Below are 22,709 nucleotides of genomic sequence, written 5' to 3'. Positions count from 1 at the left end.
AATCTTGATAGGTTGTAACAAACCTGATGGATGTTGATGTTCTGCCTTAACTTGTTGACAAGTCAAACACCTAGCCACAAAGTTATATATGTCTTTCTTCATCCCAATCCAATGATACCTCTCTCTCAAATTTCGGTACATCTTATCTCCTCCGGGGTGCATAGCATATGGACTACTATGAGCCTCAGTAAGGATAGTCTGCCTAACTCAGCATCATCAAACACACAATATCTACCTTTAAAGCATAAAACTTCATCCTGATCAATTGCGTAATCTGAGTTTGTCCCCTGCTCTACTTGCTCAAAGATGGAAAGCAAGGAGCTATCAAGGGGCTGCTTAGCTTTGATCTCATCAACCAAGGTTGGCTTAACTTGTAATTCTGCTAACAGAGTGCCATCGTCATATAAATTCATCCTGGCCATTAAAGATCTCAACTCTATTACCGCCTTTCGACTCAAAGCATCCGCTACAATGTTAGCTTTACCAGGGTGATAATCAATCACGCAATCATAATCCTTTAAAAGCTCTAGCCAGCGTCGCTGTCTCAAATTAAGCTCCTTCTGGGTCAGAAGATACTTTAAGCTCTTATGATCCGTGAAAATGTAACACTTCTCTCCATAAAGATAGTGTCTCTAAATCTTCAAGGCAAAAATCACTGCTGCTAACTCCAAATCATGAGTAGGATAATTACATTCATGCGGTCGCAGCTGACGGGATGCATAAGCCACCACCTTACCTTCCTGCATTAGAACACAGCCGAGTCCTGAATGTGAAGCATCACTATACACTGTAAACTCCTTCCCGGACTCTGGTTGAATCAACACTGGTGCTTGAGTCAACACCGTCTTTAATTTCTCAAAGCTTTCCTGTTGTGCCTCTCCCCAGTCAAACGGTAGATTCTTCCTTAACAACTTTGTTAAAGGAGAAGCAATGATTGAGAAGCCCTCAACAAAACGTCGATAATAACTAGCCAAGCCCAAGAAACTGCGAATCTCAGAGATATTCTTGGGTCGTTACCAATTCACAATAGCCTCGATCTTGCTTGGATCCACCTGAATACCTCGCGCAGAAATAATATGCCCCAGAAACGACACTTCTTGAAGACAAAATTCACACTTGCTTAGTTTGGCATATAGACGATTCTCTCTCAAAACGATTTTCAAATGCTCGTCATGCTCTGCCTCAGTACGAGAATAGATCAGAATATCATCAATAAAGACCACCACAAATTGATCCAAATATGGTCGGAACACCCGATTCATCAAATCCATGAAAGCTGCAGGAGCATTCATCAAACCAAAAGGCATCACTAAGAATTCATAATGACCATATCTAGTGTGAATGGCCGTCTTTGCAACATCAGATCCTTTAACTTTCAATTGATAATAACCCGAACGAAGATCAATCTTATAGAATACAGTAGCTCCTCGCAACTGATCAAATAAGTCATCAATCCTGGGTAGTGGATATTTATTCTTGACCGTCATTTGATTCAACTTCCGATAGTCAATACATAATCTTAGCGACCCATCCTTCTTTTTCACGAACAGAACTGGAGCTCCCCATAGTGAAGTACTATGCCGAATAAATCCTCGATCGAATAATTCATGCAATTGGACCTTCAACTCCTTAAGTTCTTTTGGAGCCATGCGATAAGGTGCCATAAAATAGGTGCAGATCCCGGATAAGTCTCTATCTCGAACTCTACCTCTCTATCAGGAGGTAAACCAGGCAACTCCTCTGGAAAGACATCAGGAAACTCGCTAACTGTACGGATCTCTTCGATCGTGGACAATGAACCTTTAGTGTTCAAAATACAAGCAATGAAAGTCTCATACCCCTTCCGGATCATACGATCAATTTCCATCGCTGAAACTATATTGGAGAGATAGCCACGCCGTTCACCAATTAACACAACGGTCCGACCATCTGAAGTCTTTAGAGTAGCCCGCTTGTATTCGCAATCCAGATTTACCTTGTGTTTATTCAACTAATCCATCCCAAGAATTAGATCGAACTCCTCTAAAGGAAATTCCATAAGATCAGCGAGAAATATTTCTCCTTGAACCTCGAGAGGACAACGCCGAAATACTTTATTCACTAATACCGCTTGTCTTACTGGACTCGTAACTGTAACAGTATTTTCAGTGTTCTCGATCGGAATCTGAAGGTTTCGAGATACTGAGCTCGATACATAGGAGTGATTGGAGCCATTGTCTAGTAATGCAAAGTATGGGATAGAATAAATAGTAAATGTACCTGCAATAACTTCAGGCTCATCTCTGTCATCCCGACGTCTAGTGGCATAAACCAAAGCTGGCTGTCTAGCCTCAGAAACTGTTGGCCCACTATTTTGCTGAGGTCGGGCTCTACTGTTAGTCCTGGACGCTGAACCACGAGCCTTTACTTGGCTACGATCTCTAATTGGAGTCTGTACTATAGTCTGAGAACGCATAGGAGTCTGAGTAACGGTCTGCTCAAACGAAGCTAGTTGAGGACAATCCCTCTGAAAATGACCACTAGATCCACACTGATAGCAAAGACCCATCTTCTTATGACACTCTCCTGTGTGTTGTTTACCACAAAACTCACAGAGGAACCCATGATAATACGATGAGTAACCGCCTCGACTGCCAATTAACGGTGAAGATGCTGTAGGCCTGAAACGTGTATTGCTTCTCTGAAGGACTGAAGTACGAGTTCTTTTCCCGGACTGTGCTAATGACTCCATCGGGCCTGAAAATTTCTTAGATCGTTCCTGTTCAACACGCTCTCTACCAGAAGCTAAAACCTCCACCTCTTCAGCATCTTTGGCTCTGCCCACCAGCATATCAAATATCTCATCCTGATGGGTTACAACTTGTCTACACAGCTCGTATCTGAGTCCAATGACAAATTTACGACATCGATCTCTCTCAGTAGGTACCATACTGAATCCATACTTCAGCAACTTCAAGAACTCGATCTCATACTCAGAAACAGTCATGTCTCCCTGAACCAGGTCTTGAAACTGCTAACGTCTCTGAGCTAAGTAGCGCTCTCCCAGAAAATGACTCCGAAAGCGATCCTTAAAGAAATTCCAGGTCAAACGATCGGTAGGAACACTACTGGTCACTGACTCCCACCAAGTGTAGCCATTGCCATCTAACATCGCAATAGCACCCTGATATCTCTTAGTTGAGTCTAAACCCAACTGATCCATGCGTCTCTCTGTATCCTGGAGCCAATCCTCAGCTTCAGTAGGAGCTCCACCAATCTGTCCGCCAAAAGTTCTAACTCCATTGGCAATCAAAGTCTGCGAAATAGGAACCTCTGATACAACACCAGTAGCTCTGACTGCTCCCTGTATCAACTGCAGAAATTGTCTACCAAAATTCTCATCCAAAGCAACTCCGGTAGACTCTGACTCAATATCGGTCGCTCCTATGATCGGTGTAGTCATGCCAATACCAACGGCATGAGGCAGATTCGTTGGGGTCGTAGGAGCAGGATCACCTATCGGAGGTGGGGGATCTACCCGTATCTCATCAATCGGATCTACAAATCTAGCCACTCGACCTCGTCCACGGCTAGTTCGACGACCATGTCTAACACTCATTTTGATGGATCTCAAGTTTACTACAGAAGATAAAACTTAGGGTTAGATAAGCACTTGGAGTCTCGAACATAATTTAAAAATCTTAATAATTTTGTGACATGGCCTTTGTAACTTGTTTTGTAAAATATTTCAAAACCATATTTTCAATATGGACTCATACATGGTCCGAGGGTTAAAAATCAAAAGCTCTGATACCAATAAACGTAACCCCCTAGACCCGACCTATGCGTTTCGACTAAGTCTAGTGGATCACATATATGATTCTTAAAGACATTTTCTGAAACCGTTATCCAATCAATGTAAAACCACATTATTCATGACATGAAATTACAATAAATTATACTATTAAAACTCAACTCTTAAATATAAAACCAATCAGTAATAAATTAATTTAAAACATATCTTGAAAATCAAAACCACGATAAACTGAATAGTAATAGCAAAAGTATCATCATTATAAAATCCAATACTTTAAAATAGATCCATGTCACTAGAATAAAGTCAACTTGCAAGTTTAAAATATTACAATCAGATATACTTCAAGAGATATGTTGATCCTCCAAGTGCTCGAACCGAGGTATCTAACTAACAGTATCTGAAAGGGGAAAAACATTTTTGAAAGGTGAGCTAGGCTCAGTGTGTCCCAACATTACCATAAAATCACAATAGGTACATTAAACAAATCATAGTCCAGTAAATCTCACAAATTCGTAAAAGAGTTTAACTTTTGAAAAGCATAGTTTAAACCCTTTTCTGGTACACCATCAATAGTTCCCAAAATTATTTTTCATATAGCTTACTTTATGCACATAGCAAAAAGAAAGTCGACTTAAGGATAGGCTATGATGCTTGTATCCTTAAGCCCAAGTCAATAAGTCCATATAGCTTACCCTAAGCACACAGCAAATGAAAGCCGACCTAATGAAACATCTTGGGGCCCTCAAGAATCACATTAGGCCCATTTATTAGCTTGATCAGAGCTATACAATTGTAGTTCAATCCATCCCAAAATCAATAACCATATACCAGTCATCAAAGTCCATAAATCATCAACAATAAATCGGTGTGCCAACAATAATAATCCATAGATTTCAATGTACCATATTTCAAAACATATAAAACCATTATGTAGTAAACAGGAACACACCTCGATAATAGGTTCAATAGTAGATCTACTTATTGCTGGTTTCACCACGCTCTTCTACAGTTTTTGAACATAATTTATAATAACACTATATTACTAATGGGTAACATAAATAAATCTCTAAAATCATAAAATTTACGGGTCTTACGGGTGAATACTGGCACACGTGGTTTAACTGATCTAGATGAGCTGGGTCGAGCTGTCGAACGATCCAGAGAGTCTCTTGTACCTTCAAACAATAATAATCTATCATTCCCAAATCCTATTTAATTGTTCAAAGCTAGACTTCTTAACTATATAAGCATTTTTTGAGTTTGACTATCAATTTGGGGTATTGCGAGTCTAAATTTGGCCAAACGGATTGCGGAATCGGAATCAGGAAGTCGAAAAATATAAAGTATGACTTTTCGAAAATTCAAATTCTTGGTCGAAGTCAAAGTCAACCACTTTGACCGTCGATTTGGAGGCCTTTGGGTTCGAATTTGACGAAACGGACTTCAAAAACGGATTCGGGACGTCGAAAACTATCAGAATAGGCATACTCGGAAAAGATTTACGGTCGTTTAAAGTTCAGTCAAAGCCATTTTAAGTTTTGGTCAAAGGAAGTCAACGGTCACGGTCAACGGTCAACGGTCGGGTCGGGTCAGTCGGGTTGGGTCTGACCGGTCAAACCGGTTCGAACTGGTCGGAACCGGTTGAAAAACCGGTCAAACCGGTTTTCCAGCAGCTCACTCTCCTTGCGGCGGCGCGTGTGGCGCGTGAGGCCACCTCCGGGGGCCTAAAAATTCCGGAAAAATTTCTAAAAATTATTTTGAGCGATTTCGAGATACTTACAACGATTGGTTCAAATTTTTGAACGGCGGAGAGCTCAAATTTCAACTCGGCCGATTCTTTGACTGCTCCACCTCCTCACGCGCCGCCGTCGACGGTGAACAAGGTTGACACCGGCGGACTCGCAACGACACAAGGAACACGATGGTGCAGGAGGTGTCGTAAACGAAGCAACGATCGGCGGTGAATTTAAGATTTTCCCGGCGATAGAGCTAAATAAACGTCGAGACTTTGACTCGAAATTCACGTCGTTTGGCAGCATTTCGCTATAATTGATTTACTGGGTTTTTTTCACGGGTCGAAGATGAACACGACGGTGGTTTCAATTTTTCGATTGGAGGTCGAACGGCGTCGGAATTGGGCTTGGAAGTAAGGGTACGGGAGGAGGAAAACTTAAGAAATTATCATTTGTGTTTTCTGGTTTAAAACCAGAAAACACGCTTATAACACCAATTCTGCTGACAGTTTTAGGGGAAATTCAGGGCTTGGTCCCTGAATTTCCTTTACTTCGAAAATGGCATACAAGTTTTCATAAGTTTTAATTTAGTCACTTAATTTCACCCATTTTCACAATTTACCTCCAATTTCAATTAATACTTTTTTTTGTAAATATTCGGGTAGTTACAATTGAATTCAATAAAAAGAAAAAAGATTTTTCATGCATAACATACTAGGTTTCCTTTGAGGTTTTATATTAAGTGGGGCGAACTTGAACTTTTAAAATTCTAGGGGTGAATTCGAATTTCAGGAGGTGAAAATAAATTTTCAATATAAAATATTTAAAAAAATCTAAAATATATAATAATTTTAAATTTTCAAGGGGACAACTGTCCCCCACCCGCATCCCTCGATTCATCCCTGTTTTCTTTGTTTTGTAGCATTTCATATATAGCTAGGTTAGTAATTAACATGTATAGCTTGAATATGACCTTGATTAATATAAATTATATTTTTATTTAGATTTAGATAATAGAAAACTTGTTAAAGGACAAATAAATTATATTTCATGGATTTCTATGAATCTCAAAATCGGATCAAGCCTTGATATTCCATGGAACTCATTGTTTGCTTATATTGCCCGGTATACTCGGAAAAGAAGGAACGATAAAATCTTTAAAGGGAACATCAGAACGTGATTTGCCCTATCCATAAAATCTTTAAAGGGGAACTTCAATTCTTCACCAAAGCCTTCCCCTATCCAAGACTCCTGGTCAGTGTATAAGGGATTCATCTCCTTCAAGCAATGGCTCCACGCAGAAAATATAATGGATTCCATCTCATGCGGATTGGTTTTGCATCAACACTGACGGTGCGGTAAACAATATCGAGGAAGCTTTTGTCGGTGGAATCATCCGCAATCATCTCGGTAACTTTATCGTGGGGTTTAACAAATACCTTGGAGTAGCCTCGGTTGCTGTTGCCGGACTATGGGAGGTGATTGAAGCTTGCATGGTCAAATGGTTTTGAAAGGGTTAAAGTTCAACTCCTAAACTGATAGCTCGAATGTGTTTCATCTACTTAAAAATGTATCCTCGGACAGCCCTTACTCTGATTCGTGAGATTGTGACACTCTTGAATTGTTCTTGGTTGGTTGAATTCAATCTTATAAAATGCGAAGCAAATATGGTTGCTGTTGGAAAATAAACGAGTAACAAGTAATTTTCCTATAGCCAGATTAGTGAGAATACGAAATAAAAGCGGAAAAATAATACCCGAAAAATTGATAACGGAGTTCAGCCAATTGTGCTTACGTCTCCGGACTGCTGCAGATCTTTTACTAAAGAGAAAAAATTACAGGTGTTTACAAAACACACTTGAGAGAGAACTGGAAGATTTTGGGATGATTTTGAAGCTAAATGAGCTAGGGTATTTATAGTTGAAACTTAAGGACTAATCTTGTAAATATCCTAAACTGTGCAGTGGCTAAAAAGTAATTAACCCAAAAACATTTTAATTAAAATATTGGGGCACGCCCCCTTTGCTGAAAAATTGCTCCCTTTGCTGAATTATAATTCGGCTGGGCCCCCTCCCTTTTTTTTGACTTTTCTCCAACTCCAACAATCTCCCACTTGAAGACTGATTTTAATCTGTCTTCACACCTGGATCAATGCAGCAGCATTTCTGGTCTTGTTACTCTAGCATGCCAACTGAAGTTGAACACAACTTCAGTTTGTCCGTAGTCACCGTCTTTGTCAACATGTCTGCCGGATTTTGAGCTCCACTAATTTTTTCAAGTTTCAAAATCTCATCTTCCAGAAGAGACCGGATAAAATGATATCGTAATTGTATGTGCTTCGTCCTAGAATGAAAAGATGGATTCTTTGCATCTTGCATGTTGAACCTGGAGAGTACTTTGTTGATGTACTCAGCCTATGATAACGTCAAAGTCCCTGACTTTGTGTCTCTCTTGATCCTCATCCCAAGAATCTGCTTTGCAGCGCCCAAATCTTTCATGGCAAACTGCTTCGACAATTTTTGCTTCAAGTGTATAATCTCTTGCATGTCTGAGCCTGCAACGAGCATGTCATCAACATACAACAATAAAATAATGAAGCTATTGTCGAACCTCTTGATGTAGAAACAATGATCTGCTTGGCATCTAATAAAACCACTGCTACCCATGAAACTATCGAACTTCTTGTACCACTATCTAGGAGCTTGTTTTAAACCATACAAGCTCTTCTTCAACCTGCATACCAGGTTTTTCTTGCCTGCCTCTGTGAAGCCTTCTGGATGCCTCATATAGATTTCTTCCTCCAAATCACCATGAAGGAAAGCTGTCTTTACATCTAACTGCTCAAGATGTAGATCTTCTGCAGCTACAATTTTCAATATCAGTCTGATTGTAGACAGTTTTACGACTAGAGAGAAAATTTCATTGTAGTCAATACCTTCTTTTTGTTGAAAGCCTTTGACAACCAATCTTGCTTTATAGCGTTTGCTCCCATCGTGCTCTTCTTTGATCCTGTAAATCCACTTGTTGTGGAGCGCTTTCTTGCCTGGTGGTAATTCAGCTAATTCCCACGTCTGATTTGACATAAGCGAGTCCATCTCATCTTTCATGGAAGACTCTCACTTGACTGAATCCTCCACCTGCATTGCTTCATCATAGCACTCTGATTCACCATTGTCAGTCAGCAACAAGTAGTGCAAAAAAGGCGAATAACGTTGGGTTGGTTTAGGAATTCTGGAGGAGCGTCTCAGTTCTGGTGTGCGTGGTTCTTCTTGAACTACTTCAGGATTGATCTGAACATCATTTCCAGAAATCTCCTCGAACTCAGCAAATTCCTTTGTTTTAGCCTCGGTATTACTTGATTCTGCGGTTGACATGTCTTTGTACAACACATTTTCATTGAAAATGACGTCTCTGCTTCTGATGATCTTTCGATTTTCGTAGTCCCAAAACCGGTAACCGAACTCATCACTGCCATAACCAACAAAGGCACATTTTTTGGACTTAGCATCAAGTTTACTTCTTTCAGCAGAGTCTATGTGTACATAAGAAATACAACTAAACACTCTTAAGTGTGAAAGGTTTATTTCTTTCTTGCTCCAAGCTTCCTCTGGTATTCCGCCATCTAAAGGAACTGAGGGCCCACGGTTGATCAGGTAAGCTGCAGTGTTGATAGCTTCAGCCCATAGAAATTTGGGCAATCTGGCATGTATCCTCATGCTTCTAGCACGTTCATTCAGAGTTCTGTTCATGCGCTCTGCTACGTCATTCTGCTACGGTGTTATGGGAACTGTTGTCTCCATCTTGATCCCATTGTTTGCGCAGAAATCTTTGAATCTACTGTCTTTGTACTCTCCTCCATTGTCAGACCTCAACCGCTTGACTTTCAAACCAGTCTTATTTTCCACCATGGCCTTTCATTTTCTAAAGGTATCAAAGACTTCTGATTTCTTCTTCAGAAAATAAACCCACACCTTCCTTGTTGAATCATCGATGAATGTGACATAATATAGTGAGCCTACAAGAGATGGAACTGGGGATGGTCCCCATACATCAGTATGAACCAATTCTAACCTTTCTGCCTTGGGTGCCTTGCCAATCTTTATAAAACTGACTTTCTTTTGTTTGCCAAAGATGCAATCCTCGCATAGTCTGACATCTACATTCTTTAGATCCGACAACTTCCCTTTTGACAGAAGTATCTTCATTCTTTTCTCGCTCATATGGCCAAGCCTTTGGTGCCATAGGTTTGATTTTCCATCAGCATCTGCTACAGCAATGATATTCTCTAAGTTTGAGGTTACATAGAGAGTACTAGTCTTCTTACCACGAGCAATGACGAGTGCTCCTTTTGTAATCTTCCATTCACAGCCTGAAAAGGTTGTACTGTATCCTTCTACATCAAGCTGTCCAACAGAAATCAGATTTTTTTGAGGCCAGGAATATGTCTCACTTCTTTCAGCTTCCAGGTGGTCTGGTTTGGCAACTTTAGTCGGATGTCTCCTTTTCCGACAATCTTCAAGGTTTCATCATCAGCTAGATGAACCTTCCCAAAATCACCACTGACATAGTTCTCCATGATTTCTTGGCATGGGGTGGAGTGGAAAGATGCTCTTGAATCCAAGATCCATGATTCAATCAGACTGTTGACGCTTAGAATCATGGCATCACCTGTCTCCTCTGTTACATTGGCAGATTCCTGTGCGCCGGTATTTTTCTTCAGTGCTCGACAATCTCTTTTAAAGTGACCCTTCTTGCCACAATTATAACAAGTAAAATCTTTCTTTCCTGTTCTTGATTTGCCCCTTCTGGATTTCGATCTGCCATGATTTGAATTTCTTTCTGAAGTTCTCCCTCTAGACTCCATGTGCAAGGCTGAGGAGGTTGATGCTTCACCCGATTCTCTCCATCGAATTTCTTCGCTCAGTACCAGATCCCGAACATCGTCGAATTTTAATTTGTTGTTTCCCGACGAACTGTTGACTGCTGTAACAGTAGCATTCCAACTGTCTGGTAGAGATGATAAAAGAATTAAAGCTCGAACTTCATCATCGAATTCAATTTCCACTAAACTCAACTGGGTTGTGATTGTGTTGAGTTCATTTAGGTGTTGTGCCACCGATGCCCCTTCTGTCATCTGCAAATTGAATAATCGCCTCATCAAATGAACTTTGTTTGAGGTCGATGGCTTCTCATACATACTAGAGAGAGCCGCCATAAGACCCGCTGTGGTCTTTTCCTTTGCTATGTTGAAAGCAACATTGCGGGATAACGTCAGTCGGATAACTCCGAGGGCTTTTCTGTCGAGAAGAGCACAGTCTTCATTCTTCATGCTCTCTGGTTGTTTTCCTAAGAGGGGTTGATATAGATTTTTCTGGTATAGAAAATCTTCAATTTGCATCTTCCAAAATCCAAAGTCCGCACCATCGAACTTTTCAATTTTCACCTTCCCTTCGTCTGCAGCCATCGCTCCCACTCGAATCTGAATTCGTTTGGATCGTTTCTGACAATTCTTGCGAACCACCGTGTATTAGAACACCTCCGTCGACAAATTCGTATCGCCGACAAAATTTCACTATTCCTGAAATTTACTATTTACGTGAACAGTAATGAATAGTAACCTCACAAAAAATTGACAAAATTTACAACCAAAAGCTCTGATACCAGTTATTAGGAAATAAACGAGTAACAAGTAATTTCCCTATAGCCAGATTAGTGAGAATACGAAATAAAAGCGGAAAAATAATACCCGAAAAATTGATAACAGAGTTCAGCCAATTGTGCTTACGTCTCCGGACTGTTGTAGATCTTTTACTAAAGAGAAAAAATTACAAGTGTTTACAAAACACACTTGAGAGAGAACTGGAAGATTTTGGGATGATTTTGAAGCTAAATAAGCTAGGGTATTTATAGTTGAAACTTAAGGACTAATCTTGTAAATACCCTAAACTATGCAGTGGCTAAAAAGTAATTAACCCAAAAACATTTTAATTAAAATATTGGGGCACCGAATTCGGTGCCCTTTGCTGAAAAGTTGCTCCCTTTGCTGAATTATAATTCGACTGGGGCCCCTCCATTTTTTTTTTTGACTTTTCTCCAACTCCAACAGTTGCTGACTTCTTTGCAAAACTTTCGATAATTGCTCTGCTCACCTGACGTTGATCAACTCAATAACTGCCCAAGTGGATGCTCTCCTGCTGCGTGACGTTATAGGTCCTTTTGTTCGTTTGGGACATGCCCCACTTATTCTTAGACTCCTTACCATTAAAAAAAGTATATATTTAATATAAAAATGAAATAACTTAATAAATTTAGAATAGCAGAGTAATTAGATAAGATTATATAAATTTTTACCTTTATTAATAAATTTACCTTATAATATTTAAATATTTACATAATATTTTAAATTAGGCATAATGACAAAATTATCCTCTAACGTTTGCATAAATAGTTGTCTTGCACTCTATTTTTTAGAGTATTTTATCCCTTAATATTTTAATTTTTGGTCAAAATATATCATATTGGATGAAATTGTTAGTAACTAACGGTCAATCCATATTGTTGATGTGACATTTTTACATGTGTCTAGGCCTGTAAACGAACCGAACGCACACGAACGGAGATATGTTCATGTTCGTTCATAAACGAACATAAACGAACAAAAAAAATTTGTTCATGTTCGTTCATTAAGGAATATAGCTTGTTCATGTTCGTTCATGTTCGTTTATTTAAATGATAAAAGAACATAAACGAACACAAACGAACGAACATAGTAAATGAACATAAATGAACATGAACACACACATAAAACAAACTTATTAGAACACAACAAATGAATGTAAACAACAAGAATAAAAACTTAAAATTCATTAATATAACCTGCAACTTTAAAGTTAATTGGTTTGAATACGACAAAAACATACATAAATCATAAATAAGCTATATGAACATAATAAAGTCTTAAAGTTAATTTGTTCAACAAAACAATCTTCTTGAAATCCAAACAACTTCAATAATCTTCGTAATATATTCAACTTACCCTCTGTTCGAACATAAATGAACATAAATAAACTAACATAAACGAACATATAATCAAACGTTCACGAACGTAAATAAATGAACGAACCCTTTGTTCGTGTTCGTTCATTTAATTAAACAAACGTAAAATCTTGTTCATGTTCGTTCATTTAATAAATAAACGAACATAAACGAACTTTCCTCTGCACGGTTCGCTGAACGTTCAGTTCATTTACAGGCCTATATATGTCTAATCACTAACGTGGCATGTGTTACTTCATCATTTTTCTGACTTGACATATGCCAATAATAACTTTTAATGATGTGGTACATGCTACATCAGCAACATAGGTTTATCGTTAGTCAACTAACATTTTCATTCAATAGTGTCTGTTTTTTTTACCAAAAATTGAAATATTACGGTAAAATACTCTCAAAAAGAATAAGGACAAAGTGACAAATTATTCAAACATTGGGGAGTATTTTTGTCATTATGTCTTCTAATTATTATTGATTTTTTTATAATAGTTCATATTTATTTTTGAAATTTAAAATTTATATGCATACATATTTATAATATATATCCTAAAATGTGTCATAAAAATAAAAATTAAATTAAATTAAATTAAAATTTCTTATAATTATGATATTACATAAATATTTTTTTTGATTAAGCTAATGTAATTATAAAAGAGTATTTGTTCTAAGTACTCTCAATCATTTGATAATGAACATTCAATCACCCTTATAATTGTTCGTGCATGAATTTGTAACATTTAAGAACAACAATGATTCTTTCAATCACTGAGATGATTTGATTCGTGTGATATTATATAATTATTTAAAATCAGTTGCATGGTGATATCTAAACACATAATGATAATAACTTGTCATGGAATAAGGAGGAAGACACAATCACAGCCGTAAAAAATAAGACAGAGAATGGAGAGCACGGAGCCTATTTTATCTTCGTACACAGTAGATTACTGAGCCAATTTATCTTCAAAATTACTCCATTTCTGAATCATTATTCATTAATAAATACTTCGAAAATAATTATAATAATAACCATCATCTCATCTCATCTCCCTCTTTGTTTTCAATCTCAAGCTCTTTTTTTCACTTATTTTTGGCTAGAAAACAATGAATTGAAACATGTTTCAGGTTTTCCCATTTGAACTTTAGCTCCAGTTATTCAACCCATGAAAACACCAACAAAATCTCCCTAGCTGAGAAGGAGGAAAAGAAAATCCTTCATTCTTTCGAATTCCCACACAGAAAAGAAGAGAAAAAATAACCCCAGAAATTAGAAGGCATGAAACAGTTGCACAAGCAATCAAGCGTGAACCACAGGCGAGATGAGGAGATGTTAATACCTCAAACACCTCCTTACTCACCCAAACCCTTGAAGTATCCCAGATCTCTCCCCAGATCCATTAACTATCTCTTAAAGGAGCAACGGCTTTTGTTCATCTTCATCGGCATTTTAATCGGCTCCACTTTCTTCATCCTCCAGCCAACACTCTCTCGTTTAGGCCCATCTGAGACCCACCCTTCCATCCCCAGATCTTTCTCCAAAGACGACGTCGTAACCCACACCCAGGACTTTTCAGTTTCCACCAGGCCGGTTCATGGCAAGGTGGGTCGGGTCCCCGTAGGGATCGGCCGGCGGAGGATAAGGATTGTAGTCACCGGTGGGGCTGGCTTCGTTGGGAGCCATCTCGTTGATAAGCTAATTGGAAGAGGTGATGAAGTGATTGTTATCGATAATTTCTTCACTGGGAGGAAAGAAAACGTTGTTCATCTTTTCGGGAACCCCACGTTCGAACTCATCAGACACGACGTCGTCGAACCGATTCTCTTGGAAGTGGATCAGATCTATCATTTAGCTTGCCCTGCTTCTCCTGTTCATTATAAATATAATCCGGTCAAGACCATCATATCCTTTTCTAAAATTTAATGTAAATTTTGCTTAATATTTGGTATTTTTCTTCAACTTTCTATGTTTATTGATACTATTTGAGGTTTATACATATATATAATAGAGTTAGAACCTACTTATATGATGGAAAACTTTTAAGTTTTATACACGCTTTTAAAATTATCTCATTGTTTATTTTTTTCTAGTGAATAACTTCTCATTTAATACCGTTAATATCACTTGTCTATCTTCACATGGTTGTCAATCCTAAAAATTAAAATGTTTCATATTGTGTAAGTGGATCCTGCCCCATGTATATATATAGTATTATGTTTATTTGAGATCCTTAACATTGTGAGGTTACAAGACAAATGTGATGGGTACTCTTAATATGTTGGGGCTTGCAAAGAGAGTTGGGGCAAGGTTCTTGCTTACGAGCACAAGTGAGGTTTATGGTGATCCCCTTCAGCACCCTCAGAAAGAAACCTATTGGGGAAATGTGAATCCAATTGGTAAGGAGCTTATTCAACAATGCAATGACATTTTGTTCCGGTTGATGAGTCTTCTTTGTTTTTGTGATGCGTAAGTTTTTTATTATTATTATTAATGTGATTAGGGGAGAGGAGTTGCTACGATGAAGGAAAAAGGACTGCTGAAACCTTAACCATGGATTATCATCGAGGTGCTGGTGTTGAGGTATTTCCTTTTTTGTTTATTTACTTGAACAATGTTGTAATATTTATGACAATATTTGCCTTAAAGTTATCCCGTTGCATTGACTGTCCTGTTATAATTTTGCGTACTTCCAATCTCTAGCATGATCTAGTGTTATTACTTGGAGTACTGTTTCCTTTGATATTTGATGAGTGCGAAAGAACTTGTGATGGGTTAATTGGTTTATAGATCCATAAAAAAGTAGGCAGACAAAGTGACTCTTGATGACAGGTAATGTAGTATGACATGGATAATAGTAGAATTTGTAATAAATGAAGTTTTCTGTTTTCCACAAATGAGTCAGCTAGAGAAAAGGTAGGACCTGAATTTAGATTTCTTTCGGAGTGATGTGCTACAAGTAAGTTTATAAAAAATATGTAGTCTTATATACAAATCTATTTTAGTAATTTGCTAGATGAATCTTTGTTATTGCGTTCAAAATGTGAATTTAGCCAGTTGAAACTTTGAACCGATCATGTGAATTTATCCTAAACCTTAAGTATTAGCTTAGCCATGATGTGGACTACAAGTTTTAATGTGAATATTATTAACAAGTTTTAATGTGAATATTATTAACAATGTATTTGAAAGGGAGATTAGAAAATTCTACGTTACAAGAGAGATGTACATGACTACATGTGATGATCAAACGATGACGCTTTCTGTTTGCAGGTGCGAATTGCTCGTATTTTCAACACTTATGGTCCTCGCATGTGCTTGGATGATGGACGTGTCGTTAGCAATTTCGTTGCTCAGGTTGAGTTGATCCTATGGATCTTTTCTGGCATTCACGTGTAGAATTCAGTTAGAAATTTCATATAACACTTTTTAACAACTGTGGCTTTATATCACAGGCCATTCGTAAGCAACCGATGACTGTTTATGGTGATGGGAAACAAACACGTAGCTTCCAATATGTTTCTGATTTGGTATGTCTACTTATTTATTGTCATAACTTCTCTTGATATGCTGCTTTTTCTTGGTGACTCGTATTTTAGAGCGAGGAAAGTAAAAACTTGTATAATTTGATTTAATGGAGTGGTTAGAACTTAGAAGTGAGACAATTATGAATTTAATAAGTGTAATACAGTTGAAGAGGATTTCGTACTCATGAATTACAGGTGGATGGACTTGTTGCTTTAATGGAAGGTGAGCACATAGGGCCTTTTAATCTGGGCAACCCAGGAGAGTTCACTATGCTTGAATTGGCTGAGGTTTGTCCATGCGTATCCAATTTGCTTTTTGTTAACCAATTGAATCTGTTAGAATTCATGGAGTCCTGAAATCATTTTCCTCCTGAGCTTTCAGGTTGTGAAAGACACAATTGATCCAAGTGCAACAATAGAATATAAACCAAATACAGCAGATGATCCACATATGAGGAAACCGGATATCAGCAAAGCAAAGGAGCTGCTGAACTGGGAGCCAAAAATCCCCCTGAGAGAGGGGCTGCCCCTTATGGTGAACGATTTCCGAAATCGCGTTTTGAACGAAGATGAGGGAAAAGGAGCTTAAATGAAAAACGAGACATGTATAGTGTGAACGAAAGCTGTGTTTTGCCAATTCATTTTATTATTATTATTGTTATCTATATGGAAAAATAATCAGTTTCAGCCCCTCTATAGGAAGATTTGTTGTTCTTTCGTTGTATGACAGCTCCCATTGTTCACATCTATATAATAGGAAGATTTGTTGTTCTTTCCTTCAATGATAATCAGCTCCCATTGTTCACATCTACATTATAGTTAAAAGTTTTCTTTTTTTCTATCAAATTATTTGTTTTGTTGGATAAACTTCACAAATGATCATTAATGTTTAAGTTTTTATTTTTCTACTAAAGTTTCAAAAGTAGTAGATTGATTACTAAAATTATCGATTTGTAACAAATTGACCACTCAACGTTAACTGCATTTAATGTGGGTGGCGAAAAGCTTACCGGCCTGTTAATCGCTTACCTGGACCATTGACTGTGGGTGGCGAAAAGCTTATCAGCCCGTTAATCGCTTACCTGGACCATTGATTGCCACGTTGGAGAGGTTGTTAGACTCCATGTTGACCTGTGCTTAAATTTCACCATTTTCCCCTCCCCAAATACAAACACGAGTTCCAGCTGTTTGATGGAGAAATGAAGAGTTTTATTAAGTTGATTGTCAGAAGATATTCAACAACAATTAATAACCTATTTTCTCCTAATCTTGCGATTCTATTGCTCACTCTCACCGTCTTCATCTTTCACCCCTCCCATGTCCCAACACCAAGCTCTTTGTTGCAGATTCCATATATTTTTTTTCTTTCTTACCTTCTTTCTACTTTTCTTTCTGATTGTGTATTAGGTTTTGAAAGATTATCAAGGTCGGTTGATGAGAAATCCTTGAAAGTTGTATCTTTTCTCTCTTTCTCAAGTACATAAGGATCAAAATATACAGTCTGCATACCTTTCTATCCATAGCATCTCTCGGATATGTGGCTTCATTTCAATTACCAAAATGAACAAACCCAAAGCCTCTTGACCAACCACTACCAGTGTCTTTATCATACATTATCTCAGTAGAAAACAAAAACATCAAAAAGCACCAGAGAGCAATCACTTACGTACAACCCTTGGTCATATCATAATAGTGGATCTTGGCCTACACTTCTCTGGCATGTAAAGTTGATTTTTTTTGTTTTTGTAGTTTCGAATACCCTTGAGCAGAGTTCAATCCAAAACTAATTTATTCTAATTAGAGTATGATAATGAATTCATTGGTGGAAAAGCTCTAAGCTTGCAGACGGGCATCTGTCGGACCCGAGGATCCCAAACAATAATGAGGTTCCCATGATGATGACATGCAACGTTATATCCTTCAGAATAGACTGAACATCTAAAGAGCTCGTCGTTGAACTAAACCAGAAAGATGGACATCGAGGTAAGGTCGCAATAGCCGGAGACTTTAAGGGGGGGGGGGGAATGAGGTAAAGGTCTCTATCGATACGATCGTGGACTTGTAAATAAGCCGACATTCAAAGCAGGAGAAAGGCGAGTGAGAACTGAGAACGACCTCTTTTGAGTTCTAAATAACCAACTTTGTTCTGTGATGTTTGTTTGAATACCTCGACTTATTTCAAAGTGATTATATATTACTCTTTCAGTTCACTTTGGCATGCATCAAGATGGGCAGGTTAAAGCTAGCCCACAAGGCAATTGCTTTGGTAGAGAAGAGGATTTCAAGAGACCATTGGCCTGAATATTAGGATACCCGAAGTGGGAAGTCTATAGGAAAGCAATCTCGACTTTACCAGACGTGGACTATTTCTGGTTTCTTAACCTCTAAAATGATGGTGAACCCAGAGATGGCTTCCTTGTTATTTTGGAAGATTTCGAGCTTCTCGAGATGTGTTTTGTGCATTTAGAAAACGTGGCTGGATAAAATGTTCTTGTGGGAATGTAGAGAGTCTTGTTACTGTACAACTACAAGTTTAGGGTGGAGTATGATATTTAGTCTGATAGCCAATACTCAAATCATTGAAAAAAGTTCAACATACATGCTTCTATTACAAACTAGTCTAGCAACTCGATCCAAAACAAAGAAAACTAAATCAAAGAAAGAAGAAGAAAGATTCTCATCGTTTGGACAATGTGGGATAGGGGCGTCGTTTCGATGGCCACTGGTTGGAGGGGATAAACAAAAGAGGATGGAAGTTTAAGGATTTGGGAAAGATGGACTTGGAGAAAGAAGAAACCTGGCGAGTTGACGAAGAAGAGATGAGGGGAGGGCCAGTTAAAATGATCTCACGTAGTCAAGTGATGTCAAAAAGGTTAGACTAACTATTAACAATGCATCTCGGTCAATTAGCTGTAATGGTTGTAAGTTATGACTAATTAGTTGTATATTACAACTTGATTTTTGGTGGCACAAAGTTTGATTTTAATCACGTTATTTTAGTGATTAATTTCATTTTTAAATGAACGAAATTACACCATTTGTGAGGTTAGGTTTACTGCTAGTGCTTCTCTCATCTAATCTCATTTTAGATATTTTTTACCCTTATTTGAAGCAACTTTTTGGTCGAGATTGTAGCAATTGTAATTTGCGTTAATTTCATTTTTCTTTTGTTGTAAGCTGCGTTTTCCCCTATAATCTTTCAAAGGTTTTCTCTATTATTTCTTTGTTTCGAAAGGAAGAGCAATACCACTATTTTGTGCACTCTAGGGTGTACGTTTTCTAGAGAGATTGTGTTATCCTCGAGGGCATTGTGCAGTGCAGTGATTACTACAATCAGGGTGAGTTTGCTTCTGAGCAGTGGTTCACCACAACACAATTTACAAATAATTATTTTCTATTATTTTATTTTATTATCTAGTCAGTACTAACACCTTAGTTTTGGAGTAATATTTCCAATAATTAAGAAGCAAATTTAATACAACAAAAATATTGAATGTTAGCAAACTCATTTATGATCTCTCCAAGCTTGAAGCTCTTGATCGAAGCAACTACCGAAGGTGGTCATAAAGAATTTTAATATTCTTTGAACAACTCGACCTTGAATGCGTGCTGCTCAAATATCAACCCCCACCAGCCACTTCGGACATTGTTGATTCCACATCTGCCGTTACTAAATCCACCACCGTTGTGGTCCCCTCAGAAAAGTTCGAGAATGACAACAAGAGGGTTAGAGGACATCTTCTAAGTGACATGTCTAATAAATTATTTGACATGTCTTAGAAAGAAAAAAGCCAAAGTTATCTGGGACACTCTCGAAAAGAAGTATGGGGCTAACAATACAGGTATGAAGAAGTACGTTGATGTATAATTTCTCAAGTTCCAGGCGACGGATGACAATCCCATCATGGATCAAGTCCATGACTACGAGAAGTTGGTACCTGATATCCTTGCAAAAAATATGCAAATATGTGATATTTTTCAAGCCAACGTCCCCAATAAAAAGCTACCAAAATCATGGACCGAATACCATAATCAACTAAAACACAAGAAGAGTCATTCCCTTAGAAAAATTAATTAGGCACATAAAGATTGAATAAGCCAATTAGTTGTAAGATAAGGTCTCAAACTCTTCAAATCATTTTTCTTTTAATGTTAATCTTGTGGAATCTTGTAATATCTCAGGTGCTCAAAATAATAAATTAAAAAATCATATCAATCCAATAATGAAGTCCAACCCACAAAAGGCGAACAATTTTAAGAGGCTAGGAAAAGAGAAGGCATAAGGAAAGCCCAAAGGCATATTCAATTGCTATGTGTGTAGACAAGCCACTCACAAAGCCTACCAATGTTAGTAACGCTCATATTTCCAGAACAAGAACATGTTAGAGTATGTCCAAAGACCAATCATATGATGATCGTAATAATACATACCGATTTTATTGAATAAAGGCATTGCCACTATTATTTTCAGTTATATGTTTGTGTTTGACATAAATTGAAAGATAACAAAGTCCATATAATAGCATTATTATTATTATTAAGAGATCCATAGTCAAGTATTTTTATGGGCATGGACAATAATAATACGCTTAAAACTAACATTTTATTGATTGATGACATCGAGTTGTCATTAACATAGAGATGTCAGAATTGATACATGATTATATTGTTAGAGAACAATATACTGGATTGACCCACCATGAGCATTGTCCTTCCTACATAATAGGAAATATATCACAAACCACTTGATCGAGTGATACTAGAAAGGCATGGTCATGCTTGAATAAGTTGATATGAAAATTAGCTGACCCTATTGACATAGAGATGTCAGAATTGATACATGATTATATTATTAGAGAACAATATATTGGATTGACCCACCATGAGCATTGTCCTTCCTACATAATAGGAAATATATCACAAACCACTTGATCGAGTGATACTAGAAAGGCATGGTCATGCTCGAATAAGTTGATATGAAAATTAGTTGACCCTATTCCCATGTGTAATGGGGTAAGGGGGAGGTAGGATAGTAGGCTGCCCCCAACGCCAGGTTGAGAGCAGCTTCTGTGGGAGACCTCCGGCAGTCAGAATTATGAATTGCCCACCGTGGGACTCGATCCCACGACCACAAGGTTAAGAGCCTTGCACTCTACCAACTGAGCTGGATGAGCAATTCTTGAATAAGTTGATATGAGATATCACAAATTATTCATTAATTGTAGTCTACTCTAGATATCAAGAAACAATATATGAGTTATACAAGTGTGACTATTCCAAGACTTGTGTCTATTCTAGATATAAAGGACAAAAAAGGATGTAATACATAAAAGAGTTAATCACGAAGATGATATGTTGAATCATAATTTCTTGTAACTTAGGTGACATTGATATATTGCTAGATGTCATTCATTGTATGTAATATTAGAATTGTTCTAATAATTACTACTAACCTTACAAGAACCTACAGGGTCACGCCCTAGGATTGAAATGACCAAAGATGTACAATTTGTTGTATGTTATTAAAATATATCTAGAGTTAATATATGTATATTTGATATACATATGATTTTAATTATCTTGAATATAGTAAGTAACCATTAAAAGAATGTAATTTTGATTACAACTCTTTTAATCGATATTTAATTCGAAATAATTAAATAAGAGTTTAAATAAACGTTAAATATTCTAATTCAGATTATAAGTCTTTAATGGATTGAATTAATTAAATAATATTTTTTAATTAATTTGAAATAACTTAAAATCCCTAATATGTTAGGGTAACTGATATATTTAAAATGGGGTAAGGTCTAACAGCCACTTTTTCTTCAGCCGTTTTTCTCAAAACTGTTTTTGGGAAAAGTAAATTTTGCTCTCAATCGGGTGAACTAAGTAGAGGTCGAGACGTGTTTTCGTGGAGGCTTATGATTTGAATCGTTCGTGATCACCATTAGTCGCTGCTGGATTTGTTGTTTTTCAAGTAACCTATTGTAAGTATTCGTATTCTTTCCTTCCGATTTCAGTTTTCCATACATGGATCGCTGGTGAGACCGTCGAGTTTAGTTTCCGTTTTGCCATGGGGTACACCGACGGTTCTAACAGAACAAACCACAAGCCAACATTATTAAGAAAATTAAAGAAGTTATAGCTGTGATGATTTCTAAAGTAAACATGATGGAGAACATTATCGAATGGGTCGTGCACATAGGTGCCTTCAAACACTTTTGCGCCAACCGAGAAATGTTCACTAAGTTTGAGAACATGGCCAATGGTGAACAAGTCTTCATGGGTAACTCAAGCAGCTCAGAAGTACTCGATAAGAGAAAATTTTGCTTAAACTAACCTCTGGTAAAACTCTCGCTTTAAATAATATTCTTTACATTCCAACCTTATATAGAAATATGATAAATGGTGTTGCTTAATAAGGCGAGTATTAAACTAGTATTCAAAGTTGACAAACTTGTTCTTTTTGCAATAGGGGTTATGTTGGGAAAGGATATATGAATGTGGGCTTATTTGTGTTGGATACAATGTTGAATGAGATCAATAATACTACTTCTTCTTGTACTATTGAATCCTTTGATATGTGGTATGCAAGATTAGGC

The 22,709-nt window shown here is 37.4% G+C and overlaps 1 protein-coding gene and 1 non-coding gene across 2 annotated transcripts; one reads left to right on the top strand and one right to left on the bottom strand.

Annotated features, from left to right (window-relative positions):
• Positions 1–13,632: 13,632 nt before the first annotated feature.
• Positions 13,633–16,737, top strand: LOC120135723 (UDP-glucuronic acid decarboxylase 1-like). Its single transcript, XM_039151941.1, has 7 exons — positions 13,633–14,482; positions 14,829–14,976; positions 15,081–15,160; positions 15,851–15,934; positions 16,033–16,107; positions 16,300–16,392; positions 16,487–16,737. The coding sequence occupies exons 1-7, from the start codon at positions 13,859–13,861 to the stop codon at positions 16,691–16,693; spliced, it is 1,311 nt and encodes a 436-aa protein (XP_039007872.1). The 5' UTR covers positions 13,633–13,858; the 3' UTR covers positions 16,694–16,737.
• Positions 16,738–21,205: 4,468 nt separating this feature from the next.
• Positions 21,206–21,278, bottom strand: TRNAK-CUU. The gene has a single exon. It is a non-coding gene; the product is annotated as a tRNA-Lys (tRNA).
• Between the last annotated feature and the right edge of the window lie 1,431 nt (positions 21,279–22,709).

This window comes from Hibiscus syriacus, unplaced genomic scaffold (assembly GCF_006381635.1).
Source record: "Hibiscus syriacus cultivar Baekdansim isolate YM2019G1 unplaced genomic scaffold, ASM638163v2 tig00110610_pilon, whole genome shotgun sequence".
NCBI classification, from domain to species: Eukaryota; Viridiplantae; Streptophyta; class Magnoliopsida; order Malvales; family Malvaceae; genus Hibiscus; species Hibiscus syriacus.
Note: the sequence above shows the minus strand (reverse complement) of the source record. Positions and strands in the feature narration are given on the sequence as shown.